Genomic DNA, 26,360 nt, shown 5'->3' with positions numbered 1-26,360 from the left:
TTTATTTGAGTATAGCTGATATGCAATGTCAAATTAGTTTTGAGTGTACAACTTAGTGATTTGACAACTTACATATTATGTCATACTCACCACAAGTGTAGGCACTGTCTGTCTTGTTACATTGCTATTACAGTATCACTGACTATATTTCTTATGCTGTGCCTTGTATTCCTGTGGCTTGTTTGTTCCAGAACTGGAAGCCTAGATCTCCCTCTTCCCATTTTGCCCAGCCCTTTACCCCTTCCCCTCTGGCAACTGTCCCATTTGCTCTCTGTATTTCTGTGTAATCTTTAGACACTATTTTAAACTCATAAAAAGTTGCCAGCTACTAGCAGCATCTTCTCAAACCAATTTCATAGTCAAATAATCACACTCTGAATTTAGGCAGTGCCTAACTTTTGACCTGCGGCCTCAACTATGGCCCTAACAATACTGTTTTTTGAATTAATAACTTATCACGTTGCTGGTCAATCAGCGTAGCACTTTGTGTCAATATGGCTTGAACATTGCATCAGTCACCCATTAGATCATGCTCTGCAGTCATAGCTTGAGTTCAGTAGCTACCGAATGGCTTTGCAGTAAGCCCTTTCCCAAGGACTTAATCAAAATTCTTGAAAAGTTGACTGTAGGTTATGTTTAAACTACTATTTTCCCATTGTATTTACGTTTTTGTCACTCATTGACCTGAAGCAAATCTCATTGCTTTAGTATTCTTCCCAGTAGCTGTCCTGAGTGTAAATAAGCTAATGACTATGAACGTACTTTGACCTCTGTTGTCCCCAGTGGGTTTGAGTAAGTACCCGTGCTTTGAAAGCTAGAGTCCTTCACCGTCTTTTTCTTCCCTAGGGTTCACGAACTTCATGCGTAGTCCTGCTTGTGACATATTTAACCCGCTGCACCAGGAAGTGTACCAGGACATGGATCAGCCCTTGTGCAACTACTACATCGCCTCATCTCACAACACATACCTGACTGGGGACCAGCTCCTTTCCCAGTCCAAAGTGGACATGTATGCCCGGGTGCTCCAGGAAGGCTGTCGCTGTGTAGAAGGTGTGGGCCTTGTCTGAGCTCCGCTGAGTGTTGATGAACGTGGCCTTTAGTCAAGTCAGTCAAGTCTAGTATAATCAGAGGAGACTTGAAATAGGCACACGAACCAGAACCATTTTTCTGCTCATTGTAGCGTCATTCTTAACACGTAATGCTCTCTGGCTTCTCCTTACTGTCCAATCAGGAGGCAAGGAGATGAACCAGAAGTTAGGAAGCACACCTACAGTTGCCGAAAGATTGGGATGACAATGAAAGTTTTCCTAGAAAGGTATTTTTGATTCGACAGTGGCAGACGTAGTTCTGGATGACTCTTTGCTTTCAAGATGCTTTATAGTCTCTCAGTCAACAATGTTTATTAAATTTCTAATGGGGTCTTGCTTGTGGGGACATAGATACAGGTGTCTGTCTTCAAGGAGCTGACAGTCTGGCAGAATGGGTGGCCATTAAAAATGGTAGGACAGTGTGAGAATTCCACCAGGCCAATCACATACATGGTAGAGAAGTGGAATTACGAAGAGTAAGGTGTGAGATAAAATGCGATGAGAAATAGGCTGGGAAAGTAAAGTTGGGTCCATCATAAAGGGTTAAAGGGCTTGAGGAATTCTAGTCTTTGGTAACAAGGGTCCAATGAAAAGTCTTAGTACATACTGTGATGTGATCAGACTTGTAGTTTAGAAAGATCACATGCGTCTTTGTGTAGGAGGACAGTTTTTTGTTTTTTAAAGAATATGTGTTTGTGGAGAGAAACAGGGTGAAGCTAGATAGAGCAATGAAAATGGTGGAAAAGGCTCTTAATGATTCCGTGGAAGGGTTATAAAAACTTGGACTAAGTGAGGAGGAGAGATGATTGCATCGATTTTAAAGAAGACAGCTCAGCAGGACCTGGTGCAAGAAATAAAGGATGTAGGAAATGAGGGTGAGAGCTATAATGAGTGAATGGTGCCACCCACGTACTGTAGGGAATCTGGGGTAAGAGCATTCACGTTTTCTATCACCTGAATTTATTGTCATTTGGTAACGTTCTCTTGGACGTTTTTATCAGTCAGTTGGATAATTATATCTGAACAAAATGGAAAGATCCAGCAAGATAAAGATTCCATAGTTCTGAGTTTTGTATGTGATAGTTAAGGTCTTGGAAGTGTACAAGATCTCCCACAGAGAGGAGCGGACAAGCAATGAGGCCTGAGGAGTTAAGTGACCCGGCAGTTACATGCAGGAAGAGCAAGGGGAAACCACTGGGACGACACAGAATGGTCACTGGGATCTAAGGAATGAAATGGGCAAAAACGTCCCATGCAACATCAAAGTAAATTAAGGCAAACACTAATCATCCAATCTGGTTGCATTTGACAGCTGCAAGGTTATAGGTATCTTTTGATAGGTTTGGTGACAGGCTAGTGGGGGTAGCTGCTATGGGTTAGTCACTTGGCATTTTTTCCCATTTGAGGAAAACTAGGTGATATAGTTTGGGGAGGTTTTGAGACTTGGAAGAAGAAGAAACGGAGGACACAGATTCTGTTTTTAGATGGGATATGGGGGCTGAGATTTTCAAAGTATTTAAGCCTGATTGCCTCTCCTTTCTCTGGGAAGAGAGGATCATTTACGAAGTGTAAAGTGGGGGGAAGTCAGTTTGGGGGCTTAAGATAAAAAAAACAATGGGAAAGGAGTTGATAAGATAAACTGGAGAAATCCTAGTTAATTTCAAAAACAGTCTAAAAACCATCCTTTTGTTATACAAAAATCTGCATGCTTAGACTCCTCCCATCCCATTCCCAGGAGATTAGATATGGGCTGGAGTTGTGATGGGATTGAGCCCTACATCAGGCTCCCCGATGGGCTGCGGGAAGCCTGCTTCTTCCTCCCTCACTCCCCCTGCTTGTGTTCCCTCTCTGTGTGTGTGTTTCTCTATGTCAAATAAATAAATAAAATCTTAGAGAGATAGAGAAAGATTAGGTATAGGAACAGTGAAGATAGATTATAGAATTGATCCAAGCCTCTAGATTTCTAAGTCGTATAAAATATCACCAAGGTGTTGGTGAGAGCTCTTTTAAGTAATTAGTCAGTAGGTCCATGCATCTTAGAAAGGAAAAAAGGTGAATATGGGACTACAAAATGAGGTAAGACAACCAAGAGATAAAAAGATGGAGAAAGTTGTCATCACACATACAAAAAATAAGAACAGAGAATTGTCATCACAGAGTGGGATTTTGGATGTAGTTACAGGTGATGACTGTATCCAGGCCGGATGGTGGGTGAGCATGAATGAAGAGTGGAGAGGAGTTTGTTAGCATTGGGAAGGTTAAAGCTAAGAGACTGAATAAATTGCCCACATGGACTTTTTTTTTTTAAATTTAAATTTTATTATTTTTTTAAACATATAATATATTTTTATCCCCAGGGGTACAGGTCTGTGAATCGCCAGGTTTACACATTTCACAGCACTCACCATAGCATACCCTCCCCAATGTCCATAACCCCAACCCCCCTCCCGACCCCTCTCCCCCCATCAACCCTCAGTTTGTTTTGTGAGATTATGAGTCACTTATGGTTGTCTCCCTCCCAATCCCATCTTGTTTCATTTACTCTTCTCCTACCCCCTTAACCCCCCATGTTGCATCTCCTCTGCCCACATGGACTTTTAACTCATGAAGGATGTTGACAGGTAGATTCATTATTAAAAATTTTAAAGATTAGAAGTTGGAGATTAAAAACTGTAAACCAGATAATTAAGTGCAAAAAGAATGCTATAGGAAAGGCACTTGGAAGATGCCAGAAACGTAGAGTTGGATAAAGTGAGGTTCCAAAGTGGGGGGATTAATTTTTAAATGAATATAGGAGAACAGTTATTTAAAAGTGCCAATAAAGGCCTGGAGCATGCTCCCTGGTCTGTGATTTATACAAAAAAGCACCTGTGGATAAAGGTGGTATCCTCCAAGGCAAGCTGATGGTTAATCAAGATTCGGAGGTGGAAGGTGAACTCTGCAAAGAGTCTGATGATAAAAGGGAATTTGTGATGGAACGGAGATTCCACGGAGCAAAAGGGAATCACTTTTTGGTGGGGGTGTGGGGGGGTTAGCGGTGGAAAACAGGGGTGTTGTGCTGGGGGGAGAATAGTGTAGGGGAAAGGAATAAATAGTAAGGTGATAAGACTCATAATTGGATGGGTCTTTGTCAGATAGTTTCTGGAATGTTCTAAGGGTCAATTAACATTTTAAAACAGGACAGGCATTAAAAACTGTCTGTATACAAAACAATTAGAGCCACTACAAATTTAGTGTCCTGGAACCTCATGCTTTAAGACTCTGGCATTTTTGCTGTTGGTTCAGAGAATGTCTACTGACATGAGTGACAGACAATTGAGTAGCTTAAGCAACTGAGTAATGAAGATGCTTATAAAATATTAACATAAAGAAAAACCTTTTAGAAGGTCTCGAGATGACATCCTGCTCTCAGCCATTATTCAACCCTTTGTTCAGTGCTCAAGAAGTTTTACGTGTGTGACATGCATAGAGGTTCCCGGGGCACAGACCCTCATTGGATTCATAGTGATGGTTGCCTATCATTTGAAATGGTGACATGTCCTTTGAGGCCAAGGAAGGAAAAATGACTTGTAATGGCTCTGTGTCGTGATTGTTAACTCCAGACTGTTTTGCAATTTTTTTTAACTTCTGTGTCCTGTGCTGTATTTCTTTTGCTTTCCAGGTTTTTCAGGTACCCAGTCTTCTCTTTTTTGGTTTTGCTCTCTAAAAATCAGTGTCCTACCCAAGCCTAACCATATTCCCATGATCAGTTCCTTATCCTGAATCAGAACATCTAACCCAAAGTACTAGAAGCTACTAGAACCAAAGTACTAGAAGCTACTTGGCTCTCCTTTTCTAAAAGCTTACCTTGCTCCAGATCCTCACACCAACTGAGAACATGTACAGCTCTGGTGTCACTTTAAAGGACATGCAGTCCCTCCAATACCTCCCTCATCAGCTTGGAGCCGCAAATCCCTCCCCTATTATTTGGCTTACTTGAAGTTATTGCTATTGGAATAAGCTATTATAAGTGGGCAGTGGAAGTCAGACTACTATTTCTGGAAGGTTTTTGTTGAGGAGAAGAATTCTATTTATCTGAGGGACTTGATCAGCTTTGTCCGGAATCTGTGTTGTATTCAAAATTATGGTTATTACTTTGGCTTTGAATGTTCTGTGTGGAGGAACAGGGGAACTACTCTGATTTCAGCCCCTTTTGTGAGCCAGGTCCTGACTGAGTGCTTTCCATCCATTCTCATTTGAGTCTTACAACACTAAGGGGGCTAGAATAGCCTCCTTGAGAGGACACCCCCAACTTGGAGTGGTGAAGTGGCTCAAGTTCCCATAGCTAGGAAGCATGGGACTGGAGATTTGAACACAAGTTGATTTAACTCCCCTACTCCACTGTTCTCTGTGAAGTCCATGTGCTTTCTGGAGGAGCAAGCATTGCATGGCATGATTAGCCCCAGGAGGGATCAAATGAAGGTCATCAGGTCTCAGAAGGAAGGCTAGAGAAAGTGAAGTGAAGCACTGAGGGGAAGGTGGTTTTAAAAGAAGGAATTGGCTCGGTTCAAGATTGGGACCACCATCTGAATATTTAGATGTTCCTGTAGTCTGAGAATTTGATGACATGATCTTTTGCGTTCTCCTGACAACTTCTGCGAGCCCTGTGCTTTGAAGATCTGAGCTCACAGCTGAAGCTTGGGCCTGAGACACCAGTTTTTATAGGTACCAGTGCTATGGCATCTACCTTGGGTCTGGATCAAGTTGTTTTTACTCTGAAATAACTAGAGTTAGGAATAAAGAACCTGATTTATAGAACATAGCAGGTCAAGGATTGGAAATTTTAGGTCCCACAGATATTTTTTGGAAGCAGCTTTTGCCGAGCATAGCACTTAGAGGCAGAGAGTAATGATTCCGGACAGGTTCTTCATGGTAGTGTGACCTGAAGAATCTCTCCACCTTTGAGCTTCTAGTTTGATCAAGTTGTGTTTTCCATCTCCATTAGTTCAGCGGCAGGAATGTCCTTGGTCAGGATACACACAGTGTCTTGGGGAAGACTAACAGGTCTTTTTTGGGGAAGTGGGTTTGTCAGCAAATCAACTGGATAACATTTTTTACATGGTCTTTTATTCCCTTGATTTTCAGCCCAAGTTGCCTAATAAATATGGATGTTCTGTCCAGGGGATTTTCACCCTCATTATGGAACTGATGTCGCATCACTGCTATCATCGGTTTACACCCTTTCCTGTTATCTCTGGGAGGGCTATCAGGATGGAACGCTTTTAAGTTCCATTATGAAAAGCTGTCATGTTAGCTGCTTGGCTAGACTGCAGAACTGACCAACCCTTTGTCAGAGTGCTTCCAGGGACCTCTAATATGTGACGTGATTGAAAAACAGGCCCCTGGTAATTTTGTGGCTAGGGGGATTGGTTAGAGGATTTTCGTCTTGCCAGCATTCCCGTTACAGCATGAGCTCTTACAGGAAACTTCACTGTCATTTGAACCTCGCTGTGACTGCCACATGTTAGGATGCCAGTTACCATTTGGGAATGTTGTTATCCTCGTTTAGTAGACAGGTGATGAAATAGATCTAAAAAGTGAGCATTAGAAGAACCACCCTTGGACATTGGGAGATGGAGAGGAGAAGTGGGTGGGGGGAAATCGGGGGAGACAAACTATGAGAGACTGTGGACTCTGAGAAACAAACTGAGGGTTTTGGAGAGGGGGGAATGGGTGAGCCTGGTGGTGGGTATTGAGGAGGGCATATATTGCATGGAGCACTGGGTGTGGTGCATAAACAATGAATCTTGGAGCACTGAAAAAATAAAATTAAAAAAAAAAAAAAAACCACCACCACCCTCGGCTACAGATATTCTGCTTATGCTATAAATGTTAGCAAAAGAACATCTTCTTTCATGCCCAATGTAGTTTTAACAGCTGCTTTTCTGTATACATGATAATCAAATGGGCATGGCATTGCCTGGTCTACATCCCTTCTTTTTGCGAGGATGTTAGTTCATTTATGAGAAACCCTGTTATGTCCTTTTTCCTCCACAAGGGGGATAGATCAGGGTCTAAATTACTCAAATTACATTGGAAACATCTGTTCCTTCTTTCCATACCTCTATGCAAAGAAAAATTAAAGAATGTTAAGAACATGTCAAAAGATAGTTGGAGCTTCTCTTCTTAGAAAATGTCTTTGATAAGTTTTACCTCATTTGTAGGCCCAAAGAAACAGTGCAACTCTTTATGCTGGTATCCCAAAACCTTGGATCTCCTTAACAGCATCTTTAAAATTTGTTTCCTATATTCCTATGGTATCAGCCTTGAAAAGATATTAGCCTTTTTCCTCCTCTTACCTTTTCCATTTTTCTTCCTAAGGATAATTTAACAGTCAATGTTTAATTATAATATAGGTAACTCTATTAGGGTATGGAACTAGTAGGATTTCTCTCATATGTATGAGAGTGCGAAAGAAAGATTGGTCGATTTTAAGAAATTGGCTTACCCGATCATGGAGATGTGCCAGTCGGAAATACATACATCAGACCAGCAGGTTGGAACCTTAGGTAGGAGTTGATGTTACAGGCATGGGGAGAATTGCGTCTTCAGGAAATGGGAGTCTTGCATCTTAAGGCCTTCCACTGATTGATGAGGCCCACACTTTATGGAGAGTAATTCACTTTACCCAAAGCCTATTGATTTAAATATTAATCACATCTAAAAAATATCTTTACAGCAACATCTAGACTGGCATTTGATTAAAAAACTGGGCATTGTAGCCTAGCATGGTTGACACATAAAATTACCCATCAAATCCTATTAATGGTTATGGTGAATAGCTTTAAAGTTTTAGGGAAAAAATGGACAGATCGTGCCCTGATGTAATATACAAAGCACATGTATGAGGAAGCTAGTACTAAAATAAGGAACAGGTGTGGTCATGAGCTATCTGGCCCTAATTAAAACTCAAAGTTTTAACTGGCATTCCATTAGCCAAATCCAGCATGCAGAATGTTTGGCTCGTGTTGTGATTTTAAAAACGGATGCATTCCCAATATTTTAAAAATTGGGAAAACTCATGGCAGTAAGATCTAGAGTTTTGAGTTTTCTCAGCTCTGGCAAGCAGAGTTGCCTGCCTATGCTATATGGAAAGCAATGTCACCAGAACTGGCAAGGTTGTATGGGGGACCCCAGCTTAGCCTTGATTGGGATTTAGATAAGGAGCGTGAAAGAGGGCATTTTGGTTGACCTTAAATGAAAGAAGCAGAGTCCTGGAGGTAGGGTTGTCTCTGAGGCAACTCGCCTAATGGAAGAACCTGTCTGTGAGTGTCAGGTGTAGGAGAAAATAAGTTTGACTTGTCAGACGGGAGCTAAGGTATTAAGGCAACAGTAGTTCCTTTAAGAGTTAAACCTAAAATCTCTGTGCCTTAAAACAACTGAAATTTCTTTTTTGCTTATGTAAAGTCCAAAATAGGTGTCCCTAATAGGTGAGTCTTTCAAGCAATGATTTAGGGGTCTTGGGTCATGCCATCTCCAGCACATGTCTTCTATAGTGATCACAAAAGGAGAGAGCATGGATGACTGTGTAGGGCAAGTTTTCACAGCCCAGATGTGGAAGCAGTGCACATAATTTCAGCCCACATTTCAATGGCCACATCCTACTGCAAGGGAAGGCTTGGGCAGTGTAGTCCGGCTGTGTGCCAGGGCGGAAGTGGTTACAGGCTGAGGGAGCTGCTAGCCAGTCTCTAGCATAAGAGATGGAGACCTTGGTGTTAAGCAGGCAGGACCTGCTGTAGGCTATTAATAAAATCAGCATATATCTACTGAGTAAATGCTGTGTTATGCGCTGAGTAGACTTTTGAGCAAAGGAACAGCACGGTGAAAGCATCATTTTGAAAGACCAGTCTGGTGGTCGAGTGTAAAACAGGGAAGGCAAATCCCTAGTCAGGGTGGATGGTGGTGGTCATGTTTCTCGAGCTGGCAGCCAGTGAGGCTGTCTATACGTAGAGCAGTATCAGTGTTATCAATAACAATCACAATTGCTATGTATCCTGTAGTATTACAAGCCGCTTTACATAGGCATCACTCAAACTTATGATGCAAATGCGACCATTCTTTCCCTTCAGTGGGGGAAAGCAAGGCTTTAAAATGATTAAATCATTTACCTATATTCACATAAATCTCGGCAGGGCCTGAGGATTTGAACTTAAGAAGTCAGTGTTATATTATGGCTCCTGTAGAATTAATAAAATGAAGATCTAAAAGAAACATAATGAGTTTAAGTGAACGGTAATGAAGAATTCTGTTACTGATTTGAGAGGGTCACTGCAATTTACCAAAAGACTTGAGTAAGCTGAAAATGAAGAAGTGAAATTAGAGAAACAACCCGTTAAGAAGTATCACTAGCCTTGGGTGTACTTGATTGGCTTTAGATCAATTTCTAACGAGCGTTCTTGGTAAATGCTAGGGCGCTTGTGAATATGACATCTTTGTTAACTATAAACACTCAGAAACAAATTGTTATTATCTTTAATTCCTTATTCTGATAAATATGCCAGAACAGCCATCTCTCTGTCTGATATCTTTGTCATGCTCATAACATGTATAATAATATTTAATCTGATAATATTTATCTGATATAATATAGAATAATATTTATCTGATAGTTCCAGAAATATTAACAAACACCAGAAAACTTTGCATTGTTGATGTGAAATTCTGTTCTTGGCAGTTGACTGTTGGGATGGCCCAGATGGAGAGCCAGTGGTCCACCACGGTTATACTCTGACTTCAAAAATTCTCTTCAGAGACGTTGTGGAGACCATCAACAAGCACGCCTTTGTGAAGAACGAGTAAGTACAACACTTGGGAGCTAAGCTAGCACACAGAGCATTGGCTGATGTACCACAACTACAAAACCACACGCCCTTCCTTGGAGTCTTCATCTCCCTTTCTATGACCCTCGCTCCCTCCTTCCTTCCCAACAAAGAATTGTGAGCAAGAAATATGCGCTCCATGTTTGTACTTTCTCATGCTCCATTTATTTCTTACCCTATTCTGTCTCAAGACATTGCTTCCTTGGAGCTTGTTCTTGTGAAGACTGATTTCAGCATTTCTACAATGTTCATAAAGTTTGGAAACATAGGTTACTATACGTGATAAATAGGTTATTGATATTATATTACAATATAGTAAAATAAAAGCTAGGTTTTTAGCCTTGCTGGGTGTCCTGTATATACTGTGACTTGTCACTTGACTCTTTCTTGGCATTGGATAATGGTGACTCTTTTCTCCTTAATACTTGCTTTTTGGGGGGCTTCTATTATAACATTACCCTCTATCCCATCATTGTTTCTCACTCTTTTTTTTTTTTTTTTTGGCTAAGGTCTTCTATTCCATTTCCTCATTCCTCTGTCACTCTTTCTTTCTCTCTTCCTTTCCTTTCCTTTCCTTTCCTTTCCTTCCTTTCTTCCTTCCTTCCTTCCTTCCTTCTCTCCCTCCCTCCTCCTTCCTTCCTTCCTTCTTTCCTTCCTTCCTTCCTTTCTTCTTTCCTTCCTTTCTCTTAAGATTTTATTTATTTATTTGACAGAATGAGAGAGAGAGAGAGCTCACAAGCAGGGGGAGTGGCAGAGGGAGAGGGAGAAGCAGGCTCTCTGCTGAGCAGGGAGCCTGATGTGGCACTTGATCCCAGGACCCTGGGATCACGACCTGAGCCAACCGACTGAGCCACCCAGGCACTCCAGTAGTCACTATTTCTTAAGTTATTGCCATTGTTCTGCTTTTGGGCTGTTTAATTATATGTCCAGAACTTTCCCCTCAGTTTCAGAATTATGTAGAAAAATTCCTTTTTAAAAAATTTTTTCTTAAGATTTTATTTATGTATTTGAGAGAGAGAGAGAGAGACATAGATAGAGAGAGCACAATGGGGAGGAGAGGGAGAAGCAGGCTCCCCACTGAGCAGGGAGCCAGACATGGGACTGGATCCTAGGACCCTGGGATCATGACCTGAGCTGAAGGCAGACGCTTAACCAACTGAGCCACCCAGGCGCCCCTAGAAAAATTCTTAGTAAAAATTCACCTATGTATCCCATAGGTACCTCAAAATCAGCACATGTCATTACTTATTCAGGTATTTTATGGTGCCTGCTCTAAGCCAGGGACACTGAAATATGTTCAGGGAGCCACAGCACTGAACAAAAGAGAAGACTTCCACCATCACGGAGCTTACGTCCCAACCCAAACTCAGCACTTCGTTCTGCCAAACGTCCTCTGGCTCTATTTCCCTTTAGTAAGAGGTAACGCTGTCTACCAGGGTCTTTAGCCAAAAACCGAGTCATTCTAGATTCAGCCAATTCTTGTCAATTCTACTTCCTAAATTATCTTTTGACTCCATTGCCTTCTCTCCGTTTTCATTTCCCTTTGGGTCATTCTCCACTCCAGTGCAATATTTTCCTTTCTGAAAACACAAGTGTGCTGCTGTATGTCTTAAAGTCCTTCAGAAGCTCCCTGTGGTATGCAGTCATGTCTTCTAGGTCCTTCAGGACGTGGCCTCTTCTCTTTCTCCCAGGGTCTTCCATCATTGCTCTGCAGGGATTCTGCCTTTGTCTTCTCTTGGGTTCCCAAGTGACCCCAGTTCTTTCACAACTCCCTACCTCAATGTGCTGTTCTCTGCCCCGCACATTCTTCCCATTATTCCACCTGCCTAATCCTTATCCATCCTTCAAGACTGTTCAGATACTGTCCCTCTGTCAGACTTACTGATTTACCAGCTGATTTAAATGCTCCTTTCTCTGTTCTTAGCACCCTGAGCGTATTTCTGTTATATCTATATAGCACTCAATTGTAACTGTTGGCTTCCTGCCTTCTTTTGAATCTTTAAGACCATGAGCTCATTGGAAATATGGGGCTATGTCTTATTCATTCTTTCTTGCCTAGCAGGTGCCTGCAATATACCAGACAGCTAAGAAATGATTTTTTTGGAATTAAACAAAATTACAATTCTGTAAAATTAATTTTTTAAAAGTTAATAGCCTTTAAAATTTTTAATATTTGGTCTTCTTATTTATTAACCATGAGGCTAAAATGCTGTTGCAATGAGAGATGCATGCTGCCTGGCAGCTTTGGTTTATGGTATCAACTGACAGGTCTTTTCTACCCTCATTTTTGCTAGTTTCAGCAAAGTTGATGGAGTGATTTTGCCATTGTTTTCTAAAATGTGAAGTTGGGTGTTTGACGGGGCTTACTTCAAGTTTGGGGCTATTTAGGAGAAAAGCACTTGAAATGAAAAGTTAATAATGCTTGTTTAGCACATTTTAAAAGTTCAGTCTTTTTCTTTTCTTTCTTAGGCCTTCTTTATACCCAGGTATCTCAGCCTTGGCACCATTGACATTTTGAACCAGATAATTCTTTGTTGTGGGAAACTGTCTTGTGCATTGTAAAATGGTTACAGCGTCCTGACTTCTCCACACTAAATGTCAGTCACATTCTCCCCCTCCCCCCAATATTGTGAGCAACAAAAATGTCTTCAGATGTTGACAGATAGCTATTTTGGGAACACTGAGTCACGGTCCCCCTTGTCCCCCGTTGAGAAGTGTTGCTTTACATTGAGTATCATTAGACACTAATAGGCTTATTTATTTATTTATTTATTTGTTTATTTAAAAAAAGATTTTATTTATTTGACAGACAAAGATCACAAGTAGGCAGAGAGGCAGGCAGAGAGAGAGAGAGAGAGGAGGAAGCAGGCTCCCTGCTGAGCAGAGAGCTGGCCATGGGGCTCGATCCCAGGACCCTGGGATCACGACCTGAGCGGAAGGCAGAGGCTTTAACGCGCTGAGCCACCCAGGTGCCCCTCTAATAGGCTTTTTTTTTTTTTTTTTAATTTTAAAGATTTTTATTTTTTTATTTGACAGAGAGAGATCACAAGCAGGCAGAGAGGCAGGCAGAGAGAGAGGAGGAAGCAGGCTCCCTGCTGAGCAGAGAGCCCGATGCGGGGCTCGATCCCAGGACCCTGGGATCATGACCCGAGCCGAAGGCAGAGGCTTTAACCCACTGAGCCACCCAGGCGCCCCTAATAGGCTTTTTTATGAACAGATTGGTAATTTAAAAATTCGTTGTTAGAACACCTTGATGTGATTGCATAGATAATCTCTTGCTAGTTTGTCGTTGTTTTTCTCTCTTTCTAACACTCTGGGATAAAGTCCATGTCGACACGAGAACAACTAGATCAGAATAAGGTAGCCCACTCTGGTTACAAAGGTTCATCTCTTCTATTACCTTTGGCATCAGGTTTTACTAATGAGGAAAGGATGTAATTTCAGGAGGTTATAGACCCTCCTGTGACGCATGTGCTGCCATACAAGCCCAGAAGTAAAATTTTTTTCTCTACATGGATGTATGGGCCAATTTAAATATTGGCTATATACTCTGGAAAATATGTATGGTCTATTACTTCAGAAGATACATGACAGGAAAGAAGTAGAAAAAACCAGCAAGCTAAATTTGAAATAATTTCTTACTCTGAAGAAAAAACAACGTCAGAAGAAGAGTAAGAGCAGAGATCAGTCCGGGTTCCCTTTCTGCCTTGGCCACCAACTCCGGAGGCTGTCTTTGGCAATCAGTCTACTTGGGTTTCATGTTCTCTGAACAGGAACCTGAGGACTGGGGGAGAGTGAATGCTTGCTTCTTCTGAAAGTAAAGATTCGCATATAATTCTATACAAATGATTTTCAAATGTTTGGCATAGGATGCTATAAATCGTGAAATTCCATTATGCTATTTTATCCTCCAGAGTGATTTTCAAGCCAGGGGCTGATAATATATTTTTAAATATCTGTATTTAGTGATTTGTTAGATGTCTTTAGATATTTTTAAAAATGGAATCTATTTAAGTTTTTATCCTGAAGTTTATTTTTTTTTTATTTGAGTGTAGTTGATGCACAATGTTACATTAGTTTTAGGTGTACAACATAGTGATTTGACAAGTTGATACATATACCGTGCTCACAAGTATAGCTACTTTTACCATACAATGTTATTATAATACCATGGACTGTGTGCCCTTTGCTGTGCCTTTTATTCCCATGACTTATTCATTCCATAACTGGAAACCCATACCTCCCACTACCCTTTGCCCAGTTTGCCCAGCCCCTCCTCCCCCTCCCCTTTGGCAATCATTAGTTTATTCTCTGTATTATAGTGCTGATCCTGCTTTTTGTTTGTTTATTCATTTGTTTTCTTCTTAGATTCCACATATGAGTGAAATCATATGGCATTTGTCCTTCTCAGTCTTATTTCATTTAGCATAATACCCTCTAGGTCCATCCGTGTTGTTGCAAATGGCACAACCTACTCCTTTGTTATGGCTGCATAATATTCATGTGTGTGTATATGTGTGTGTGTGTGTGTGTGTGTGTGTGTACTTGTACACACCACATCTTCCTTACCCATTTGCTAACAATGCAATGGATACTTAAGTTGCTTCTGTATCTCGGCTATTGTAAATAATGCTCCAATAAACATAAGGGTTTGTGTCTTTTTGAATTAATGTTTTTGGGTTTTTTGAGGGGTAAATACCCAGTAGTGGAATTATTGGATCATATGGTATTTCTATTTTTAACTTTTTGAGGAACCTTCATACTGTTTTCCATAGTAGCTGCACCAGTTTACATTCCCACCAATAGCATAGGAGGGTTTCTTTTTCTTCACATCCTCACCAATGCTTGTTTTGTCTTGGGTTTTCGGTTTTACCCATTCTGGCAGGTGTAAGGTGATGTCTCCTGTGGTTTTGATTTGTATTTCCTGATAGTGATGTTGAGCATCTTTCTATGTGTCTGTTGACCAACTGTATATCTTTTTTTGGAAAATGTCTATTCGGGTCCTTTGTCCATTTTTAATCAGCTTTTTTTTTTTTAAGATTTTATTTATTTATTTGACAGACAGAGATCACAAGCAGGCAGAGAAGCAGGCAGAGAAAGAAGAGGAAGCAGGCTCCCTGCTGAGCAGAGAGCCCAGGACCCTGGGATCATGACCTGAGCTGAAGGCAAAGGCTTTAACCCACTGAGCCACCCAGGTTCCCCTTTGTCCATTTTTTAATTGGATTTTTTGGAGGACTCTTGGTGTTGAGTTGTATGGGTTCTTTATATTTTTTACATATTAACCCCTTTTTGGATATATCACTTGCAAATCCCTTCTCCCCTTTTGTTTTGTTGATGATTTCCTTCACTGTGGAAAAGCTTTTTATTTCATGTAGTCCCAATAGTTTATTTTTGCTTTTGTTTACCTTGCCTCAGGAGACTTCTAGAAAAATGTTGATATAAGTGATGTCAGAAAAATTACTGCCTGTGCTCTCTTCTAGGATTTTTGTGGTTTGAGGTCTCACACTTTAGTCTTTAATCCATTTTGAGTTTATTTTTGAGGATGGTTTAAGAAAGAGGTCAAGTTCCTTTCTTTTGCATTAGCTGTCCAGTTTACCCAACGCCATTAATTGAAGAGATTGTCTTTCCCCATTATATATTTTTGTCTACTTTAGATTTTTGAATAAATAAGACAAAATTACAATATATGAGTTTTCTTTCTTTAGGCTTATCTCTCTTAAAATTGCCTCTTTTTTTTTCTTTTAAAAGAGACATAATGAATGAACCATTTTTTTAAATGCAAAATATTAAAGGAGGTTGTCCCACATGGTTGATATTTTGTTCAACCATTATGCCTAGCAAAATAATTTTGGTCAGCAGAGTTTCTTAAAAAATGCTTTCTGGGGTGCCTGGGTGGCTCAGTGGGTTAAAGCCTCTGCCTTCAGCTCAAGTCATGATCCCAGGGTCCTGGGATCAAGCCCCGCATTGGGCTCTCTGCTCAGCAGGGAGCCTGCTTCCTCTTCTCTCTCTCTCTCTCTCTCTCTGCCTGCCTATCTGCCTACTTGTGATCTGCCAGATAAATAAATAAATAAATAAAATCTTTTTAAAAAAATGCATCTTTCATGGGACACCTGCGTGGCTCAGTCAGTTAAGTGTCTGCCTTCTGCTCAGGTCATGAGTCCTGGGATTGAGCCCTGCACTGGGCTCCTTGCTCAATGGGCAGCCTGTGTTTCCCTCTGCCTGCCACTCCCCTAGCTTGTTCTCTCTCTCTCTCCCAGATAAATAAATAAGATCTAAAAAAAAAAAAAAAAGGAAAAGAAACGCATCTTCCATCTTTCTCATTTTAATCATCACAGCTCTCCCAAATACTGTCACCAGGATTGTAAGAACATAATGAATATGGAATGATGTTCAAACAGCCCTGTGAGTTGCCTGTATGTGATGCCTTTAGAATCTGTTGCTGTCCTCTTAGGTTCCCAGTTATACTGTCCATTGAGAATCACTGCAGTGTCCAGCAGCAGAGGAAGATTGCTCACTACCTGAAAGGAATATTTGGAGACAAACTGGACCTGTCATCTGTAGACACAGGAGAGACCAAACAGCTCCCAAGCCCTCAAAGTTTGAAAGGCAAAATCCTAGTGAAGGTAATTACCCCAGGGAATGCAGTCAAAGGCATTAATGACCAACGAAGCCCTCCCTCCCTTAAGGAATAAAAACTCATTTATCAAGAGAACAATAGAGTCAATCCGTGAAGAGTCATCTAGATTTGTGGATGCATCTTGTTCCACTTTATTAATAGTTATACCTTCAGAAAGAGCTAGTTATTGACTGATCACATCTTCTGGGATTTGTTTTTGTGATGTGAAAAAATCAATACTGTAAGCCAAATGTTTGCTATTTTAGTCTGTAGTAATTGACCGTGGTGTATGTGTGGGTGCAGGGGGACAGAGGAAGAGGAGGCTCTTTGTGTCCATATCTGAAAGCATTTCTTTCAGATTCTTCTCTCCCACTTCAAGGTCCAATAACTGTCTGTCAAAAAAAGAAAAGAAAAGAAAGAATGAGCAGACAAACAATAGTCTTTATGGTTGATCAGCCGTGGTTATGTAAGTGAGAAGAGCTTGCTTCCCGGAGAGCATGGGCACAGACATAATGCCCCACAGGACTCGAGTGTACGTGAAGGAGCAGTAGGTGAATAGAATGACAGTTCATGAACAGATTTTTCAGAGGGAAGAAATTTACTACCTGCAATGAATATTATTAATACACAGAATAGCCAGAAAAAACAGTTTTTTGAGATCTCACATGGGTGACTTTGTGATTTTACGTAATTCCAGTTAACTTTGTGTGTTCGGATTAAATCCATCTTGGGTAGTCGTATTATTTTAAGACTAAAGATCTAAGGAAGAGCAGCAGGATATTAATATTCAAATTGGGTTACATTTTACTTAAAAGAAATGTGTACCAAAAAAACTAAGTATCACAAAGGAGGCAGAAGAAAGTCAAACAGTGTAATTTCCTAGGACTACTTTAACAGGGGCTCTGAGGGAGGGCAGCAAATGGGAAAGGTGCAGAGGACTCATCTTTGGAATTGGTCAAAACCTATTTTTCCGTCAGTGAAATGAGAACTAGAGACTGAATCCAGCAAAGAGTTATCGTCGGGCATTTGTATGTGTGAAAGCATTTTGAATAAAGGCTTCAAATACTGTAAGGGATAACAGTAAGGTCGGTTTTCCTGAAGTCTTGCTAAAACAAACTCTTATGTGGTAAACATTGATTGCTGGGCTAAAAAGCTAAATTTTACCTTAATAGCTTTGTGAATGTTTCCGTGTTTCCTGTACTCTTGAGGTTAAATGCAGAGTAAGTCCATTTGGTTGAAATTCTTCCCTTTTGGGCAGTGGAACCTAAGGTAGATATTTGGTATGAATTGAGTCCCTTCTGTATAACTGGACTTTGCACCATTTGTCATAGAATGTCTTAGGGCTTATGGGCACCAAGGTGCCCCAGAACCAGAGGATCTTGGGCACTCATTGGGTTTGTGAGCGTGGATTGTGAGCATTTCAAGACATTTAAGGTTCATTTGCTAGTAGCAACTTTCTGCAGACTTTAAGGAGATCTCCCAGATCTATAGACCAATGCATTTCCATTCGAAGCAAAAACAAAGGAACTGATTTTCCTACATTCCTTTGGTTCAAAAGGCACCATTTTAGTGGCTCCTAACTACTTTAAAGATTGACAAGTTGTTTATTATTATAATAATAATACACATACTTTCCAACCATATATAGACACACCAATCTCCTAAAAAACAAATAAAAAGTGGCTTTTTAACAAAAATAATAGCAAACTTTGTAATTTTCCGTAGACTCTTCTTGCTGAAAGAAACTGTAACTATTGGTCCAAGCCTCTTACTTTTTACAGTTGCAAATCAGAGTCATTACCACATTCCCAGGGTCGTGCAGCTTGGAGCTGAGCGGCCGCTACGGTTCTAGTGTCATAATATTTCCACGTGTCATGGACCGGTTAAACTAATTCTTGGTAATTCCTATATGTAACAGACTGTAAATCAGAAAGAGACCCCTTAAAAGACACTGGGGCATTTTTTGTTTGTATCAATTGGATCACAGCTACGTTCCTTGAGTCATATCAAGTTCTGCCTTAATTTGTTCTATAATTTCCCTTGGCTGTAACTGTTGATAAGAACCATTAAGAGACACCGTTCTGTTGCATTGCTTTTCTTCCTATCTGCCTGGATAAATTATCTTTTGAGAACCAGAAATGTGCAAGAGTTGGTGAAAAACATGGCCCTTGTGTCTTTTAATTCAGTTTAAATGAATGCAAAATTAGGGCTTCTATGGATGCTCGGAGCAGGCAGCTTTCTCTCTCTGTTCCCTCACCCACCACCGCACTTACCTGAAGGGAAGCTAAAGCTGGGTGTGGCTATCCTATCAGCTCAATGCTGTGTGCCCACCACGGTTCCGGTTTTGCTTCCCTTTTGTGGTATCAGAACTGTTTCTGTCATTCAAGGATTGTTACTCCTTCCTTACAGATGTTACTTCTCATATTTGTTAGCTCTGCTCTGCTTTACGTTTAAAAACTATGTTGGTTTCGTTCTATCGAAAGAGGGAACTGCTGTCATTACATTTTAAATGTCTTGCGTATAGGTCCATCTTGGCTGTCTGTCACTGTGCCCAAAACAGAGACTGTGAGTCAGTAGTTGGTGGTGAATGAATGAAGGAGGACATTAGCTTGATGTCTGTCTGTTCTTGAACATGTCTTGTTGCCGCTTAGCTGAGGACCTTTCTTCTGGTGCTCCTGTATTAGTACAGTGACTCTACAGTGCCCCCTCAAATGAAGAAAAAATAAATTTTATAGAAGCCTTCCATATCAGAAAAGACTTAATATATAGACATAAATACTTGAATTCTGAGCTACTTTGTTACTAATGATACACGGGAGGAAATGAAAAGGTATCCTGCCCATTTACTTAGAATTAGAGGTGCGTGTATATCCATGTGTCTGCATCTGTCTATCTCTAAACATGTTCGTGTGAAAAAGAAAGCATATAGTTTTCACTTTGCAGATAGCACGTACAAATAAGGAGAGTAATATATATCAGTACAAAGGGAAATTAAATCTCACCCTTTTAATCCTATAAACAACCCTCTGTAAGTTGGAGAAAATAAAGAAGAAACATTTAAAAATCCAAGCCCCACGAGTTTGGAGTCTTCGTGTAGATCTTGCTTTCATTATGTAAACAGTATAATAAGCTTTGAAACTATGACTGTTAAGGACCCAGGGTCAGTAGCTTTGGGTGTCAGGGAAGGTATAGGAAGTAGGGACAGAGAGTTCTCTGCAAACTTGACTATGCTGGCGATCCTGTGCAGGGAGGGAGTGGGGCAAGGGGAAAATCCAGCATGCTGAAGAAGGCCAGTAGTGGTGTGGAGCGCGGGAATACTAAAAGTCACTGGGGTTTGAGTTTAGACAACATCAGCCTGGACAGCAGTCTGGGATGATACTTAGAAATTTATCATTATTTGGCTGCCAGGCATCTGAACATCTTTCTTTCCTCCTCCATCCCTGTGTGTTAAAGAATCCCCTCTTAGTGGCCAAAAATGCTTGACATTAGCGTCTATATGTTCTTGGAACTAGGGTGTAGACACATGATCTAGATGCTTCCAGTCAGGTGAACCTGCCCCAGACAGCACATATCTACTCTATGGTCATTTTTAAGCTGGGTGTGTTGCTCCATTTCAGGGCAAGAAGTTGCCTTATCATCTTGGGGATGATGCAGAGGAGGGGGAAGTTTCTGACGAAGACAGCGCAGATGAAATTGAAGATGAGTGCAAGTTCAAGCTCCATTACGTGAGTTACAGATTTATTTGTACTTTTCCCCCTCAATGTGTTGGGGTAAAAATTGCTGCCATGTTGGAATCCTCACAGTGTGGTGGCCATGGTGCAAAAGGGTTATTTTGTGAAAGTTACTTTGTTTTTGGGCACATAGATGCTCAGATGCTCACTGACTCAAGGATTTTTGTGTCTTAGAGTTGGAAGGAATGCCCATGATTCACCTGTCTGACCCTCCCTCTAGGGACAAATCCTCTGCTGTTACAACTTTGTCAAAACTTAAATTGCTGTTGGAAATGTCATGGTCTTTGTTGAAATAAACTGGCTTTAGCCTTCTCTCTGCTTCCTTGTGCTAGCAGCGCCACTATGCTGCTCGTTAAGGCAGGCTTGCAGGCCCCAGCTGTACGTGTCTGCTTCTCTAGGGATGCCCATCCTTCCCCTAAGAAAATGTACTTTGGATCAGAAGATTTCCAAGCTCTTCCAGAAATGGGACTCTTGGCTAAATCTTTAATTTACCACATTTTAGATAAAGTTGCGTAGGACCTGTGTGATGCTTCAGAACACTGTCCTAGATCAAGGAGCTGCCTTCCTAGAAAAGCATCATTTAGCCAGGTAATCTAAAGCAAAGGCAAACCCAGAGGAAATGTCCTCATGGTGGGAGGGGGGCGACTTAGGATTTCATGCCCCTCCCCCACCTCTACAACTCATGATCGTCAGGATCACCTGACAGCCTGAGAGTAGCACCCCTTCACGTTAGTTTGTTACAGGTTTTGCAATTTCATTTCTGTGGAAAAGTGGTATTCCTCTAGAGATCCGGACTTATTTTTCCCTCTTAAAAAACGTAGAAATTTTGTACAAAATCTTCTAATTTGCATCATTGCCCTGAATTCGTTTATTACATTGCTAAGAACAGTCCATTCTCTTTGAAATAGTAGTAACTAATATGGCTTCCTGTAGTTATCAAAGGGAGCCAGCATGATTACAAAGTGGGCATAGGCAGAATGACAACCAACCTCTTGGTGCACACTTTTTTCTTGGCTTTGATGTACTTTAGAAGGGATGAAGTGGGAAATATTCAGCTTGAATTGAAAAGTAATAGTTACCATCTATATTCATCTGTTGTCCTTTAATAGTTTATATTAGTTCAGTGAAATACCACTAATAAGGCTATGGTTGCAAGAAATTAAATAGATTTACACAAGCGAAATTGTTAATATATTAAATTGTTTATTTTTTACCCTTCCAGATATTTACTCTTTTTGTTATTACTTATATGCAATTATGGATAATGCTGCTCTGTTTTTTTAAGCTTTAGTTTGTAAACCAAATTTTTGTCTCTGATCTTCATTATCTTTGCATCTTTTTTTTTTTTTTAAAGATTTTATTTATTTATTTGACAGAGAGAGAGTGCATGCACAAGTAGGGGGAGCAACAGACAGAGGGAGAGGGAGAAGCAGGCTCCCCACAGAACAGGGAGCCCAACCTGGGGCTCGACTCCAGGATCCTGGGATCATGACCTGAGCCAAAGGCAGCCGTTTAACCAACTGAGCCACCCAGGCGCCCCTATCATTGCGTCTTATTTTCAAAATCTCTTGATTGCCAGCATCAGAGTAGTCTCTCATTTGAAAGCAGGGAACAGAGAGGCCTGACTAAGTTATATAGTTAGGGAATGCTATTTTTAGGGAAAATGAGTAGTAGAAATTTAGGTACTGTCACAATGTAGTCATTTATTGCTCTGAGTAAAAACCAAGTTGTTCAAGTTTCTAAAAACACCCAGTTATGTAATTTTTCTTCTGATATCAGTGAGCTCCTAAATTTTCATGTTAAGTATCTGTAATTATAAAGGAGAGTTGGCTGTGGTTTTATGGAAACAAATCACCCACTTCACCTGTGAAAATACCCAGCTGCTTCCTCACATCTTCAAAGCCTCCTAGTTGTTTTCTAGGAAGCCACACAGGTAGAGAGTTCAGAACACGATTATGTAAAAATAGATAGGATCTTTCGTTTGGATTCTTTGATTTTGGCTTTCATAAAAGCAAAGAGACCTGAATTGTAAAGTTTTACAGGCATCTCTTTGTTAGACTCTAGGAGAGAATATACCTAAAGGAACAAATATTCTACTGGAAATATATAACATATATATATATATATAAATATATATATTTTTATTTATATATATATATATACATATATATATATAAAGTTTTTACTTTACTTTTTCGAATCCTTTCCCCCTATTTTTGAGCTCTTCTGAGAAAAGGTGATGCTGTGTTTAGAAAGCCAAAGTGTTTTTCTGTAATCAGTTTATAGTCTTATTGTCAGCTCAGGGCTCCAATGCCTTATCTGAGTGTCGAATGTAAATTGCCTGATCACATTTTTGCAAAAGAGGATGTACAGTGCATACCTTATGTGAAGCCATTAATTACCTTAGAGGAGTTCTTAACCTCAGTTTTAAGTTAACAGAATGTGGTTAGATTTACAAGTTATGTCTGCATTATTGCAGTAACTAAACATTTTATGTTAGCATTCATGAACACCAGATCGCTAACTCTCATGAGGCTTACACAAGATCCACAGACAGGTTCAGCACATTTTTCCTGAGCATCTTTTGGAAAGGCAGCCATCATGTTGTAGGTGTTGGGCACCTGTCAGTAAACAAAACACAAAAATCTTTGCCTTCATGAAGTTTGCACACTAATGGGAGAAGAGGAGGATAAACAAGAAATAAAATAAATAAGTAATCTGTGAAAGTACTAGGGAATGATAAGTGCTGAAGGGAAAAAAAGGACGGAGTGGGTACCCCAATCGGTTAAGCGACAGACTCTTGATTTTGGCTCAGGTCATGATCTCAGGGCCCTAGGATTGAGCCTCAGGTGGGCTCCGAGCTCAGCGGGGAGTCTGCTTAAGAATTCTCTCCCCCTCTCTCTCTGCCCCTCCCCCCCACTTGTACACACGCGCGCGCTTTCTCTCTAAAATAAAAATAAATGAATCTTTATAGAAGGGAGGGAAGGAGTGTAGAAAGTATGTGTGTGCGTGTGTGTGGGCACGTGTGGGTCGGGACACATATATGTACCATGTGAAGAGTTTATGAAACTTTAGATACCATGGCCAGGAATGGTCTCATGGAGAAGATAACGTAAGAGCAAATACCTGAAACTAGTGAAGGGTTAGCCATGTGGCTGTCTGGGGAAGAACATTCTAGGCAGAGGCCACAGCAAGTGCAAAGGTCAGAAGCAGGTCTTGAGGTTCCCCTGCATTACCTGGGTTAGAAGCAGAATGGGAGGCAGGACCCTCACACGGGGTTTCTTATTCCTCCTGGTCTGCTGTTACTTCTTAAATAGTTTTCTTTTTTTTTAAGGTTTTATTTATTTATTTGAGAGAGAGAGAAAGAGAGAGGGAGGGAGGGAGAGAGAATCTGAAGGAGACTGTGTGCTGAGTGCAGAGCCTGATAGAGGGCTCGATCCCACGACTGGGAGATCACAACCTGAGCCAGAAACAAGAGTTGGAGGCTTGACTGACTGAGCCACCCAGGTGCCCCTGCTGTTACTTCTAACTAAGGGATTCAAACCACACTGAAAGTTTTTTGCTTGTGTAATAAATTCTCTCTGTTGTTGAATCAATTAAATCCTTTAAGCTTCTGCCTCATATGATTTTTGTGGCATCAGCCGTAGAGACAATCTGGCCCATGATGTATAAGGCCCATGGAAAAGCCACTGTGTTGTTCAGTGACTCAAGAATCACATGGCTCACATTTAAAAAAAAAACAAAAAACAAAAAAACAAAACAAAAAAAAACCCAAAAAAGCAAACACACACACACAAACACAAAAAATGAAAGCTTGCCATTTGCAATGACATGGATAGAACTAGAGAGTATTATGCTATGTGAAATAAGTCAATCAGAGAAAGACAATTATCATATGACCTCTCTGATATGAGGAATTTGAGAGGCAGGGGGTTGTGGAGGGTAGGGAGGAAAAAAAAATGGAACAAGAGGGGATTGGCAGGGAGACAAACCTTAAGAGACTCTTAATCTCAAGAAACAAACTGAGGGTTGCTGGAGGGGAGAGAGGTAGGAAGGATGGGGTGGTTGGGTGATGGACATTGAGGAGGGTATGTGCTATGGTCAGTGCTATAAATTATGTAAGACTGATGCTTCACAGACCTGTACCCCTGAAGCAAATAATACATTATATGTATTTAAAAAAAAAAAAAAGAACCACATGGCTCAAAGACACGGGGGACAGTTTCCTTTCAACCATAGTACAGTTATCTAACCGATTTGATTCAGTGAGGCCAACGCGCCATTATTCATCTTTACGGGGTCCTCTAATGTCAGTGTGACTTAGGACTTTGCACCCCTGTATTTCGACTTCAATGATTTTTTCTTCTTCACTGAGTTATTCGCTGTCTTTTTTCTTGTGCTCTGTGAATCTATATTCAGCCAGCTTCTTAGGTACAAATATTAGCTCTCCACCTTGTACGTGATGCTTATCCCATAAACAGTAAGCCTTCCGACCAGTTTTATATGAGCCCTTATCCAGGAACACGTAACAACTGTTTCACACCCTGTAAAAAACTAAGAACCATGCCTGACGCATGATTTGCGCTCAATAAATATTAGATATTGTTAGTAATAAGAATGGCAGAAGCAGCATGATTATTGCTGATGTGAGGCCCGGAGCTGGTCCTTAAGTATTGCGTGTTCTCGGGGAGCTAAAGGAGCAGACGGGAGATAGTAGAGGACAGGCTACATGCACAGACTTGAGCCACTGAGAAGCTGTTCCTTAGCCCAAGACCTTGAGATACCAGGCTTGGAAAGGCCCTCACAAAGGGTGGCTAGTATGTTATCCTTTCTGTCTCCAGATTTCAGCCTAGGAGCAGGGAAAAAGGCATTTGGGGATGGTGAGCTATTCCAGTGTTTTGTTTAGTTTTGTTTTAAAGTAAAGGTCCTCAGCGTTGGCTGCACATTGGAATGACAGGGGAGCTTTCAAAAATCCCAACACCCAGGTCCCGGCCCAGAGATTCCCACATCATTGGTCTGGGGCGGGGTTTGGGATTTTGGAACACTCCCCAGTGGTTCCAGTGGGCCGCGGCAATAGAATGCCACTGTTCGAGCAGCCCCATTCCTGCTGCTTCCCAGGCTGGCTGCTTTTCCAGCCGTCCTCAGATTTCACGCTGGGGAAAAAAACAAGAATGTGTCTGTGTGAGTTACCTATTTTGGGCGGACAGTCCACATTGGCGGACAGATCACATTGACCTCTTAGAAACAGGAATTAGGAACCCCGAGGTCTTCTTGGGTGGAAACTACTCCCAACCATGTTAAAGGGCTGCTTCCTGCATACGCGCCCACCCCCCTCCCCGCAGCAGCATCCTTCCACCGCCGCTGGCTCAGGGAACAAAAGAGCAAGATGTGGGGGGCTTTCAGCTGTGGTCCCTGCCGCAGCTGCACACTGGCCGACAGGCCTCAGGTGAAGTGTCTGTCTCAGCTTACTTTCAGCTGCACTCCTGGGTTCCAGGACCGAAGGATAACACGCTAATGAAACCTCAGCCATGCATCTATTTGTTCCCCATGGCTGCTAATTTTCTCGTGCTGTACATCACAGAGAAGAGAAAGATCAACAGGCAGTAATATCATCCCTTCAGCAACACCCAGGGTTTGGAGGGTGTGAAGTGAATAACCAGAGCCTTTGTATGAAGCCGTCATTATTTCCTGCGCTGGTCAGCCAGTCGGCCTTTGTGTGTGCGGCCTTGCTTTGCTGCCTGTGAACGTCTCTGGACGTAGCGGCCACAGTTGGTCTCCTCACCATCTCTGACTTGTGTGGCCCCGGGCCAGGGAAGGGAACTGAGGTTTATCTGGGGCCCTCTCAGTGACCTGGGCATGGTGGGTGCTCTCACATGGCCTTCTCTTTTGGTTCTCCTGACGGATGTGCTCCCTGTCAGGACTCTGGGTCACTTGAGCCTATGTGTTGGGAGATGGACGTCTAGAATTCTCTTCCTTCTGCACTTAAGTGAGACCTGCTCTTTCCCACAGAGGGATTGTGGGGATAAATTTCCCAGATTCCCTCTAGGTTGTCCAAACATAAGCCTGC

General features: G+C 41.3%; 1 protein-coding gene across 3 annotated transcripts in view; it reads left to right on the top strand.

The window, feature by feature from the left end:
* The window catches only part of PLCH1 (phospholipase C eta 1), a 216,351-nt gene that overhangs the window by 158,320 nt on the left and 31,671 nt on the right, over positions 1-26,360 (top strand). For all 3 annotated transcript variants that reach the window (XM_047728543.1, XM_047728551.1, XM_047728558.1), the window contains 4 exons: positions 847-1,050; positions 9,802-9,922; positions 16,398-16,569; positions 20,180-20,287. In XM_047728543.1, the coding sequence (XP_047584499.1) occupies positions 847-1,050; positions 9,802-9,922; positions 16,398-16,569; positions 20,180-20,287 (605 nt within the window). The remainder of the gene's footprint in view (positions 1-846; positions 1,051-9,801; positions 9,923-16,397; positions 16,570-20,179; positions 20,288-26,360) is intronic.

This window comes from Lutra lutra, chromosome 1 (assembly GCF_902655055.1).
Source record: "Lutra lutra chromosome 1, mLutLut1.2, whole genome shotgun sequence".
In the NCBI taxonomy this organism is placed as follows: Eukaryota; Metazoa; Chordata; class Mammalia; order Carnivora; family Mustelidae; genus Lutra; species Lutra lutra.
Note: the sequence above shows the minus strand (reverse complement) of the source record. Positions and strands in the feature narration are given on the sequence as shown.